Below are 12602 nucleotides of genomic sequence, written 5' to 3'. Positions count from 1 at the left end.
ATCGCATTCCCCTGCGCACCCGGCCCTCCTCCGCCGAGAGGTGCCAGGGTGTCCCTCGGCAGTGGTCATTGCCCTCGGTCAGGCTCCCCCCGCGCAAGGATACTGCAGAGTATTATTTCTGTTTTCTTCACCATTTAAAGGTTGAAAAGCCCAAGGTGCAAGTTAAGGGTAAGGCAAAAGAAGTGGTGCTGATGCAGAGGGGTGCTTCACGCATAGTTTTGTACTCCCTACTGACTTTACATCCATTAAAAAACACAAACAGCCAATGGAGGCTTCAGCTGCATTCCCACATCACCAGTTTTTATTTATATCAGCAACGCATTCTGCACAGGGAGGTTGCGGAGTTTTCCCCTCCAGAGACATTCCAAACCCACCTGGACATGTTCTTGTGTCATCTGTTTGAAGTGACCCTGCCTTGACAGGGTGTTGGACTGGATGAGCTCCAGAGGTCCCTTCCAACATTAACAGGTTCTGTGGTTCTGTGATATTCTTGAGGGGTGCACACTGAACAGGCATGGCAGAGGTTTGGTAATCACAATTTTATTTACTCAAACTAGGCAGTGCTAATATGGAAAGTACCATGTTTTACAGCAGTCACCGTGCCCAACTCTGGAAACAAGCATATTACATCAGGACAGCTGCTACACATACCTGGCAGAAGTTTATAGAAAACATTTTATACAGAGAAGACATGGTCAGTCTGTTATTTTATAATTTGTTTATCTAAGCAGTCACACAGTGACATCAGTTATATCTTACACCTCTCTGTACATCAAGAGAAAAAAATACACTATAGAGAGGATAAGCCAAATCTCAGTGATTTGACATCTTCCAGGTTGTCAATTTTTTCTCATCCCCCACCGACAAACTGCAGGGGTTGCAAAGTACCATGAAAATAAATACTCCATATGTTACAAAAGCTTCCAGTTTTGCATTGGACTGTCAAACTGTGGGGAGGAAAAAAAACAAAACAAACAAACAAACAAACAACCCCCAAGAGGCCAAGTCTGTTCATTTAGGGTTTAAGAGACAAAAAACCCCCACAGAATAAATGTGCTAGGGCTTAAAGGAGACTTTCTGATTTCATTGGACCAAGGCCTAGATAGGCAAACAAGCCAGTCAAAAAGGTAATTAACTATCAAACTAAAATGAACTCTTTAAAAATGCCTTGGTTATAGATAACCAGTTCACCTATGACTTTCATGAGACATGGAAAGGAAGGAAGCTATGATAGTTTGAATGAGATGCTTTGCTGAATATTGTCTTCAGGCTCAGGCTGCCTTTTGGACTTAGCTTTAAAACATGGAAGGAGTTTAAAAAATGCTACTTTTTTATTAACTATAAAACAGGAACAGGAACTCCATAGCATCAGATAGGTTGGGCTTTAAACCATTAAGAGAAGTAGCAGAGAAAAATGTTTGGACTTAGAGGTTTGAGTTTACTTTGCATCTAACAAATGTAGTTATGTATACATAAAACTTTAACAAACACATGACTTTATCCTGCAGCCCTTTTTCCTCAGAAGGCAACAAGTGCCAAAACTCATGAAGATGGCCTTTTCTTTTAAAAAGGTCAGTAAACTGGACATGAAGCACAAATTTACATGCAGCACTGCATGACAGTTACAGAAAGATAATTTCTAAATCTGCAATGTACTTACAGCATGTACTTCAGCATGTAGTCAAGATATACATACAAAAAGAAGTTACCAATGTCAATGTGTCTTCAGACTGCAAGTTATGTCTAATGGTTTACTGTAGATGCACAGCAAACTCATCTTTTCTTGATAAATAAAGCAACTGCTGATCAGCACAGTGAGGAGAGGTATCTAAATCAAGGTGAATGGCCAAGCAAATGCAGAGGCATTCTATGCAGAATTTATTTTCTCTGCTTTAATAGCAGCTTCAATCTCTTCCATGATTGGCACCGGTCCTGCATAGTTATTAGTTTCAATAGCTTCTAATTTCTCCTGATAATCAGCTGGCAAGCCATTCTGTTTTGCACCCATGCAGATAACCTATAATTAAAACGGAAAAAAAAAAAGCCTTCAGTAATAGAAAGGGCAGACTCCTCCAAACAATCACTTGAGTAGGAGGAACCATTTAAGTTACCCAGAGAATTTATTTCAAATAGTGCTATTTGTACCTAAGGTTAGCCAAAGGCTTCTGGGAGACCAGAACAGCATGAACAAAATGACTCTGAAAAGGCTTTTAACTACCCCTGAGATTCTGATGTGGTGCTGAAGTACACAAGACTCTCTAATTAAGCTGTTATTCAGTTATTCCATTCTTTCTTCCAAACAAGATGATAATTTCTTCTCACTCAGGTGTGACACTAAAATTGGCTGAAAATTAAAAAAGTAGTTATTTTTAAAACTAAGCTGTCCAAAGGACAACAACGAGCACCTAGACAGGGTACAGGAAAAACAGAAACAGACAACTCAGTGAAAAAGCACAGATTCCTTAGTTTGTTACTGCAGCTTTCCTTCCATACATAAAATAAACTGAAGTATTGGTGCAGAAGATGTGAGATGTGAGTAAGAGGAGAAGAGGAAGTTGTAGTAACGCAGCTTGAAGGAGACACCAGCAAGGCTGCATATAGAAATGAATATTCTAAATATGCTTCCATGCATTTAACAGCATGCATTTCAAGGATGAGGTGTGTAGAGAGAATGAATTTTGCCACAAAAAGTACATCACAGTAGATGGATGTAGTTCAATCACTATGTGATAATGTCTTTTAAGTTTTTAGCTCTTCTGCCTGGTTAACTTAAAACAAAACAAAACAAAAAACCAAAAAAAAACACCCAAAAAACCCCTGGGGGCACAGGAGAAGAACAGAACTAACAACTGCTCCTGACAGGACCAGGAAGGAATGATAAAGTTGCCAACAGTGGAGGTCTGCACTTTCAGCATACCAATGAGAGCTGACACACAGCAGCAGACTGTGTATTAATTCCCTGAAAACCCCTGAAGATCTGCCTTGCCACGAGCTGGGTTGGCAGGGAAGAGGTCTGTGGAAAAGCAGAGCCTTTCTAAGCAAGGCCTCTCTCTTCAGCAGTCCCACAGGAGTTGACCTTAGCTGTGCTCCTGGAAGTCAACTCATAGGAGTGAGTTCCTCAGTTTGGAGAAGGTGGCACACTTGGGATTTAACAGGCTCACTCTGGTTTCTGCGCTCCAGGTAGGAAAAGGCAGCTGCAGTGATGTCTGTGTAGCAGCACTAAAGCTGCAGCACTCAGACACAGCCACACCACCCCAGATCTCACAGGCTAAGCAGGTCAGGCCTGCTGCGTGACTGGATCATGTGTCTCTGCAGAGTCAGCGTTGCAGAAGGGTGTTGAAACACTTCTGCCTCACCAGCCATCAAGGGGGAACCGTGCAGTGCTCTGCAATGCTGCTGCAGCCCTGTGGTGCACCGGTGATGTGTCTGGTAAAAGGCGACAGCTGCATCCTGTCCTGATAGCAAGTACTTCCCAAGAGAGTAAGGATAATCCACATCCTGGAAACTACAAACCAGGTGCTGTATTTTCCCCACAGAAGCTTCCCTCTGTCCTTTCAGTGGAGTACATTAATTTTTCAAACAGAGAATTGCCACATATATGTGAACAGCATCCTTCAGAAATCCTTGTGCCAATCACAGCTAATTCCCAAGTTAAATAGGGGCTTCCTGTAAGGTATAACTACACCAAAAACCCCAAGCTGATTTAATAGGCCTGTAAGAGCTAGCAATCTCCTGTGATCATCATTACAGCACAGTACATTGCACAAGGACTGTTATACCTTTACAGTAGTCATGCCTTCCATCCACTGTAATTAAAGTACTTATTAAATAGCACAGAAGTACTGCATTATAAACTTCTGTACACACTTCCAAAATTAAAGTGCTGCAACACCTACCTTTTTATACTGTGGAGAAGGGGGACCAGAGACATAGTCCTTCATCTGGTAGCTTCGACAGGTCAGTACCTTTCCTGCTTGTGTGTGGACATTAACTTCTATTGGGACATAAATGCCATCCTCAACTCCCTCTTGCCTGTAAAAGACATATATTCCTTTCATGTCAATTAACCAATCCATCTTTCAAACCAACCATGCAATTAAAAATATGGGTTTATTATAATAGAATTCAAGGCAGGCCACTGGTCTATGCTTTAATGTACTCAAAAGAAAAACAAATGAGGCAAAACATGTTTCAGTGCTTTTTGTGCCAACTTGTTTCATATAAGAAAATAGGTTTTTAGAGAAGAGGCAGCATCCACTTTTATCATTTCAGCTCATTTCAGCTCTGTAAGAAATGATGACTTGTGATTAACCTGCAAAGTCAGAAAGAGAATAATCCTAAACTAATTATTGTGGAAGACAGGTAGTCTGAAAGAGAAACACAAGCAAGATTATCAGAATTAATGAGCCAGACACATGTTCCTTAGCTGCCACTCAGATAAAGAAGCAATTGCAAAGTTTTATCTTGTCCATTGTGTCACATTTTGATAAGGGGAAACTTGCACAACTTGTGCAAAATACTTTCCAATGAATAATCCAAGACACCTTTTAACTTGCACAAGACATACAGAGCAGTAATGAGCTAGGTTGGCGAAAATAAATATTTGTTTGTTTTTTTCTTTTTTTTTTTTTTTTGTATTAGCAAAATTATGCTTCAAAAAACAAAGACTCAAAACCAAGCTACTTATTGTCCTCAACCACTGGCATTTAGCCACCAATAAAAATCTGAGGAAACAGTAAGAAGTAAACCAGAAGCTTGAGCAATACAAGAGACTGTATAGCACAATTAACTTTAGATGTACTTTAGCTACAAGTCATAACATGGTTTTAACACTGCTTGTCCAATATAAATTTGACAACTCACCTTTTTCTCAAAGACTTGCTACCATTTCAAGTTATTTAATGTACAGGATGTGGGCCATGCTAGGCAAGTAACTAGGTTAAGTGCAAGTACAGACTGGAAGCTAACTGCAGATTCAAGGCCAGCAGACTACAAAATAAGTCACATGGTTGTGTGAGAGCAAGAAAACTGTTTAGTAACATCCTAGATCGCTAGACTCTATGAGGCAAAGTCATGATTTAATCTGTAACTTACAGATTTGTAAAGTACAGAGGACAAAAGCCTCCATAGAAGTGACTGAGATAGCAAAACCCATGAATTTGAAGCCAAAGAGTTCTGCCATCTAAGTAAAAGGTTCCCCTCCTATATTTGTTTCCTATATATTACATTGTTTTGTTAGTATTTCAACTAATTACATGCAGCCTCCATTACACATTCCTCCTCTGCTTCTGGATAACAAAGCAGAGACTACCCAGATTAGGAGGGGTAAAAAAAAAAGGTGGGCATTTTATTTTTGGATAGATGGTAATTTCAGGAAATAACTTGGTGGAGAACCTACAAATATATCAGCTTGCACACAGCCAAAGGATCCCAAGACCTTCAGTAGGAGCACCTGCAAGCTCATCTGAGTGGGTTAGGAATGATTCTTAGAAGAGTGCTGTTGACTATGACTATTAAAACCAAGAACACATCCCATTTGCAGTTTGCCTCCCTGGCATCAATGAGGCAACTGGGAAAAAGTAATTTGGTGTCCATGCTGCAGATTTTGGTGGTGTTACAGCACTTGAGTCTCTAGTACCTTATCAAGCATTGAAATTTATCCCCTGCCACACAAATACCAGGGATGTGGAATCCTACAGTATGTCAACTGTAAACAGTGTGTAAACACTTATGGAAGTCAAAGTACAAAATACTGTCCCCATGGAGGGGAATCATAAAAGCAGATGCTGTCAGACAGGATCATCATACTTGGGAAGTTTATGCTTCAGGAAAGCATGGTCAATCAGGAGTTTTAAGTAAAGGTAAAGGTCAGCAGAAGGGGGACAGGATGTTTAAGTGCTACTGTAAGCAAGAGCAGAGGAACTCAGGAGATAATAAAGCATGGACATGTAAAGCAGCCCCCAAGCACAAGTATGCCAAGTAGATGCCCATGCCCTCTTGCTCCTCACACCCAGCCAGGACAAGAGTGCTAAAGAGTGCCATTACCATAAGGTGCTAACAGAACTTGGGCAACACTTTGTTGTATTTCATCTTCACCATAGGCAGCAAAAAGCACATTGGAACCAAGTTTCACTGCCAGGATTTTAAGGCTATGTTTGTACACTGGAATTGCAGCAGTATCACAGGCAAAAGAACAGTACTGAAGTAGTGCTTTCACTGAGCTTATTATGCCCTGCTCCCTTGTTTTCACTAGCCCAGATTTCTACTGAAATTGTCAGTGATGAACTGCTCTGAACAAACAATCCTTGTGCACCAGAAGCACCATGCTGTGCAGGCACATCTCAAAAGCTGCAACAAGCACATGGCAGCAGGCAAAGTTGTGGAGATTCCATTCTAAGCTCTGTCTTAGACCCTGCAAGAAGTCATGCTATTCCTTGCTTTGTTTAACCAGGTGGTCTTTTAGACTTCAGCCTGGGAGCAACTTGCTCAGGGTTCCTTGAACGGCTCTTAATTACCAGGCACAGGTAGAACATTCTACACCGTGCATTGTAAAGGTGCAGGCAGGCTCTCCCATTCAAAGGGGGAAACCATAACCCCAGCTCCCTGCTTGGGTGTTCCCCAAGCTCACAGAAGCGTACATCCTTAGAAGAGAAGACGTGTCAAATAACTTCCTCAAAAGGTCCCTTTGCCTGTATTAAAGATCTCTCTTCTGCTGTCCTGTCCGTATCGCTTCCTTTTCTGCTACAACTGGAGTCTACAGATGTATACAGACATTGATGTCAGTCTCAAAGGAAATTATCCCTAAGGTAATGGGAAAAATACTACAGGACAAATACAGATTTTAGAATCTTAAGAGAGACAGAAAATTAGGAAGACAGGTTATAAAAAAATAAAAGAAGCATGACCTATTGACTTCAAATCAAGGTCCACAGATTGTTAAAATACCCCAAAAAAGTAGCTTTAGCTTGAAAACAAAGCTGTTTTAATCACAGAAGTGTCAGAAGTCAATACACATACTGTGAAATAGAATTCCCACATTAAAATCAAAAGCATCTTCTTGATTCCAACACCATAGCTTCCACACAGCTCTTCACCAAAAATTAGCTAATTTTCAGTAGCTCTCTAAAGTAGCAGAAGACAGCAGAAGTTAAGCCACCTACTTATCCAGCGAACTTAGATTGCAAGTGTTCATTTTCCACACTATTCCCCAAACTTCGTCTCCAGGGCTCTGAGCAATGGTAGCTGTACCTCCATGCCAGACAGAACTTGTCCTGCCTTGATGATGGCCAAACTCGAGCTTAAAATCCTGCAAATGAAAGCAATGCAGAGAATCAATTTCCACTTGAAATAAGGGCCATTGGCTATTCTTGACATGAAAGGAGCAGCCAAAGGATAGTAGTACAAGTAGCCAGTTGGAGACACAGAAGGAAGAACAGACAGGTGCCACCTGGTGCCACCTACCTGGTGCCAAACCCTTTGCAGGTTTTTGTGATAAGACTTAAATGCTACTAGGGCAGGATCCAGGAAAATAGTAAAGGTATTTAAGTAAGAAGTCTGCAAGATGGTGAGCTTTGGGTCCTGTCCTCATGCACTAATAAGAATACCCAATTATAAAATACCATCCCTTGTATTTTACAATGTTTTGTGCCATCTCATCACTCATCTGGAACATTCTTGGGTATTTTTAAGTCAAGGCATATGTCTCCTTCAGTGAGCTTATTCAGGTTTTTGCAAGTAGAATCATTCTTTTAGAAAACAAGTATCACTTTTTCTTACAAGCAATTATCAGTATATGGAAAAGAGAACAATGGGTTATTGAATGGTATCAATGCAATTTCTCACATGACTCAATACACTCAGTATCCTCTCCTACTTATTAACCAATTTGTGGATCCTTCCCTAGCAGTACAGAAGAGAACCATCCCCCCAGTCCAAACCAAGCTTTAAGGAAGACTACCTGCTTAACAACAACAAAAACAGAACTCCAACCTATGCAGCCCCACAGCTTTGTATATTTCTTACAACCACCCTCTTGAACCTATGATTTTGGTTTGAAACATACACATGTACACATTAATATCCCCTCTGAGACACATCACTCTCTTATCCTAATAGATACAGGAAAAAGGTTGAAAAAAAATAAAGCAGTTGGAGGCATACACAGAGAACACCTATCAATTTTTGTGTGTGTGCATAAATGAGAGAAGTCTGGCAAAGCCACGCTGTTTACTCTAGCAAAAGTCATCTTCCTGCCCCATAAAACGTCCCCTATTTAACCAATTTCACTAGAAATTGGTTAAATAGATGAACCAAGTTATTTGCACAAAAGTCCAGTCAAGTCACAGACTGAAATTACAGATGAGGACAAGTAATTGCAGGGCAGCCCCAAGGAAATACCTGGATAGAAAAATAAAAAAGGAGAAGAGGAAAAAAAAACCCCACCAATTTTTACTTTATTCCTCCAGTTATATTTTCTTGGACCTGACCTGCACTGGATAGCTGCAAGGAGCTGTAAAAAATCATCAGGCATCACCCCAAAACAGCAACAGAGATCACACAGAAACAGCACAGCTCACTCTGGTTCTGGGAGCAGGAAACTCTAAGTTACACCATGTGCATCATGTTAAGTCACATCTAAGTTATGCCCAGCTGCATCAGGCACTGCTGGGAAGATGGGAAAAAACACAGTAGATACTTTTTTGGGTCAAGAAATTGGTCTTTGGTCCTTCTAAGTACCAGTGTAATACCCTTTCTGTTACACATCCCATTTCTTAATAGCTTTTGGCTGAAGATTAACAAAGCTTTAAAAATTAAAATTAGAGGGAAGTTTAGCTAAAGTTAAACTGAAGTTTTTACTTTTGTTTAGGATCCCAAGCACTCTGTTTACACTGTTTCTCTTTTTTTTTAAGCCCAAGTGGAACTAACATAGAGCAATTAACAGGAATCAGCTCCAACCTTCCTGAAGTCCCTCACTTCCCAGCATCAGTGATTTTCCAGCTGGAAGCAAGGGAGTGAAGCCACCCGGTGTCGGCAGGGAACATAGCAATCGGTCAAAGGCCAGCTAGAGAAGGCAGCCAGCCTGCAGTGGGGCAAGCTTACTGGCTAACCTGGAAATCGATCTCAAGAAGCTTGCTTTTATTCAAAGATAAGCACACACTACTAGTGCCTTTCTCCCTGCCTTCCACATCTGATCCTGCAAGGCACTGGGCTCTCAGCACGTTCAGTGGAGGGGTAGCTGTAAGTTCCTCACGCTTTACAGCAGCAGGCCTCAGCTGCCAGGTTGATAGTCCCAAGAGACACCAAGTATCTGATTATGGGGAGTTTATTAATGACAAGTTTTTGGAACTTCTTCACACACTCTAACATAGATAATTTCCTGCCAGTTACCCCACGAGAACCTTCAAGTCATCTTTAAGTGGTGTCAATTGATGCTCTGCTCCTCCAAGCATGCTTCCAGTTGCACAGATCTGTACATCAACAGCTTTAATGACCACAGGCATGTGTTTCCAAGCCTACACTAAAGCCAAGGTGATACAATGGCATTTAATAACCCCGGCAGGGAGAGAACTGCCCTGTAGGGCGTATGAAGGTGTCAGCTGCAGGTGTGCAGAGCTGGGTGAAAGCTCCCATCTGCCCGTCACACAGCACAGGCAGAGCTCCTCGCCTGTACCAGGGATGCCTCCCACTAGACTGGTTTGCTCAAAGCCCCATCCAGCCTGGTCTTGAACATTACCTGGGATGGGGCTTCCACAACTTCTCTGGGCAACCTGTTCCAATGCCTCACCACCCTCACAGTAAAGAATACTTCCTGCTACTTTATATTTCAAAGTCCGTAGTGCTTTACACACGGGCCATGGGTCATGGCTGGCAGCCTGGAAGGTTAAGTCCTGTCAGATGACTCCGCAGCAGTGGGACTACCACAAACATTCCTTCTGCTGTGGGCAGCCCCGGCAGCAGGCCCTGGATCAAGAAGTACAGGATAGCCAGGGTTGGAAGGGACCTCCCTCCCAAGATCATCTGTCCAACCCCTCCTGCCAAGACAGGGTCACCTCGAGCAGGTGACACAGGAACGCGCCCAGGAGGGTATGGAATGTCCCCAGAGAGGGAGATTCCACAAGCTCCCTGGGCAGCCTGTTCACTGCTCTGCCTCCCTCGACGCAAAGAAGTTACTCCTCATGCAGAGGTGAAACTTCCGTTTTAGTTTACGTCCATCGCTCCTTATCCTGTCACTGGGCACCACGGTACAGAACCTGGCACCATCACCTCGACGAGGACCCCCCGCCTGATCCGGGCTGGGGCCGCCCCCGTGGGAGGGACGGACGGGCTGCAGCACCGCACCGCAGGCAGCCGCGGCGACACTCGGGCTCCCTGCAGGAATGCCGGGCTCCCTCAGCCCCCCCGCGGCCCCGCCAGCCGCTCCCTCACGCACCTGCAGGCGCGCCAGGGCGCAGAGCGCGGCCGAGGGGTTGCGCAGCAGCAGCCGCTCCCGCAGCAGGTTGCTGCCGTACGCGTAGTACAGGAACCAGCAGCCGCTCTCGCCGCCCGGCTCCATCAGCCCGGCCCGGTACGGCACGGCCCGGCCCGGCCCCGCCGCCGCTTCCGCCGCCGCCCTCCCGCCTCGCCTTCCCCGCTGCTTCCGCCGCCGCCCGGGAGCCGGCGCGGAGCGGGGCCGTGACGCAGAGCGGCGGCAGCAGAGCCCGGGCAAGGCCGCAGGCGGGCTGCCGGCGGGGCCGTGACGCGGGCAGCAGCGCTCCGCCCCTCCATCCGTCCGTCCGTCCGTCCAGCCATCCATCCATCCATTCAGCTGGGAGCCGGGAGCGGCGCTGGGCCGGAGCTCCCGCGGCTCTCAGGGCTGCCGGGCTGAGGGGCACAAGCCGTGAGCTCGGCGGTTCAGTCTCCTCGTTCGTCTGGCTTAGCTCGTAACACTGAAGTCTCGGTTTGAACAGCAGGGAAAAGAACCCGCGTTTTAGAGAAATCTTTCACCTTTTTTTTTTTTTTTCCTTTTTCCTTTTTTTTTTTTTTTTTGGGGGGGGGGGGGGGGGGCGTTGTTTGATTTTTTTTCTTTTGTTTTCGTTTGGGTTTTTTTTTGTGTAGAATATCGAAGGTTCCAATAATTTATAAAGTGTTATGGAAGGCTGGTTGGCTCTCTTTTAGAAGAATGCCATTTTGATACAAAAGAGTATCACTAAATTGCTACGTGCTTCATTATGATCCCTACCTAAGATTTTTCTGTGTAGAAGGAAACGTCCACCTCAGCTTGCAAGGAGCAGCTAAGAGAAAGCCGGATCAGGTGGCACAGCAGGCACTAAAGCCTGGAAAACCTGCCTGTTCCAGCATCTCAGCTGCCTCCTGAGGGGCATCCTCGGTGGGGAGGAATGGGCTGTCAGCGAGCAGGGCCTGCAGCCCCTGGAACCGCAAAGAGCATCCTGGCCACCTCTGAGATACAGACAGTGATGATCTGTGAATACATTCCATGAGAAGCAAAGTAGAGCAGCTTTCCCAGCTGGGAGCGCTCAGAGCAGAGTGTGATGGGAATGCGTAAAGGTAAAAGGTGAGAAGATGCTGGTGTGTGGGCAGGCAGAGCTGCACACCCATGCATGGAGGCACCTTCTCTCCTTCCCTGACAAAAGCAGTGCTGGAATGGGACAGGAGGAGCCCTTTTCTGCTGGCTGCTGAAGCAATATATAGATATGTATAACACAGCCATGGAAAGCTGTAATTAGCAATAGTGTAACCATTAATGGTGAGATACCACTCATTAATGCAGGTAAAGTAGTTCTTAGAGCAAGCTGGCTTCCTGAGCAGAGGCAGCTGCTGCAGGATTTAGCACAGGATCCCTGGCAGCACAGTGCCTGGCCTCTCTGGGCACATCCCCATCCTACAATATAGAAGGAAAGCAGCTCCTTCCTTCAATTATGTGTTCAGTACTCCATTCAAGTCCCTGCTTTAGTTTTCCCAGCACAGGCATTGGGAAAGACAGATTCATCATGAAGCACATAAAGTGATAAAAGTGATTCTGATCCTTCCTGACTAGTGCCTTTCTATTTTTAGGGATTATTTTTCTTGTGTAGGAATCAAGTATTGTAAAGTGAGAGGGATTACTCAGGTCACAGGAATAGAAAGCAAAACTCCCTCACTCTCACTCTTTTCAATAACCAGTAGCTGAGCCTGTCTTTTGAAAACCTGCTTCTGGTATATGCTTTTAGTCCCTTTTCCCTAAGGACATGCAAACTCCATGAGAATTGTCTCTCTCTCATCTTCCATCAGCTTCTGGACTGTTGCCTAATTTCAACCAGAAAGCAAGGGGTTTCAAAGATATCTAAGTTTCTGCTGATCTCAAGGAAAGAGTCAAGAGGACGGCTGTGAGACAGCAGGGATCTCATGAGGGAAGCTTCCAGAGGAGCTTGTAAATCCCAAGGTACTAAGCCTGCTGGTGAACAGGTTTTCCAGCCTAGATTCTTGCTGCACTACACGTTTGGGCTTTACATGAGCTGTCCCTTGTGAGCTGAGGTGGACATTTCTTCCTAAGCAGAAAAAAACTTACATAGGAGTTGCAGTGAAGCATGAAACAATTGTTACTCTTTAATCTCAGAATGACTTTC

The 12602-nt window shown here is 44.3% G+C and overlaps 1 protein-coding gene across 1 annotated transcript; it reads right to left on the bottom strand.

The window, feature by feature from the left end:
• Positions 1-1008: 1008 nt before the first annotated feature.
• Positions 1009-10634, bottom strand: GGCT (gamma-glutamylcyclotransferase). The gene is made up of 4 exons (XM_041407800.1): positions 10430-10634; positions 7161-7306; positions 3897-4032; positions 1009-2017 (listed from the first exon to the last, which is right to left on the bottom strand). The coding sequence occupies exons 1-4, from the start codon at positions 10550-10552 to the stop codon at positions 1868-1870; spliced, it is 555 nt and encodes a 184-aa protein (XP_041263734.1). The 5' UTR covers positions 10553-10634; the 3' UTR covers positions 1009-1867.
• Positions 10635-12602: the final 1968 nt, after the last annotated feature.

Source organism: Onychostruthus taczanowskii, unplaced genomic scaffold (assembly GCF_017590055.1).
Source record: "Onychostruthus taczanowskii isolate IOZ18803 unplaced genomic scaffold, ASM1759005v1 scaffold28, whole genome shotgun sequence".
Taxonomy (NCBI): Eukaryota; Metazoa; Chordata; class Aves; order Passeriformes; family Passeridae; genus Onychostruthus; species Onychostruthus taczanowskii.
Note: the sequence above shows the minus strand (reverse complement) of the source record. Positions and strands in the feature narration are given on the sequence as shown.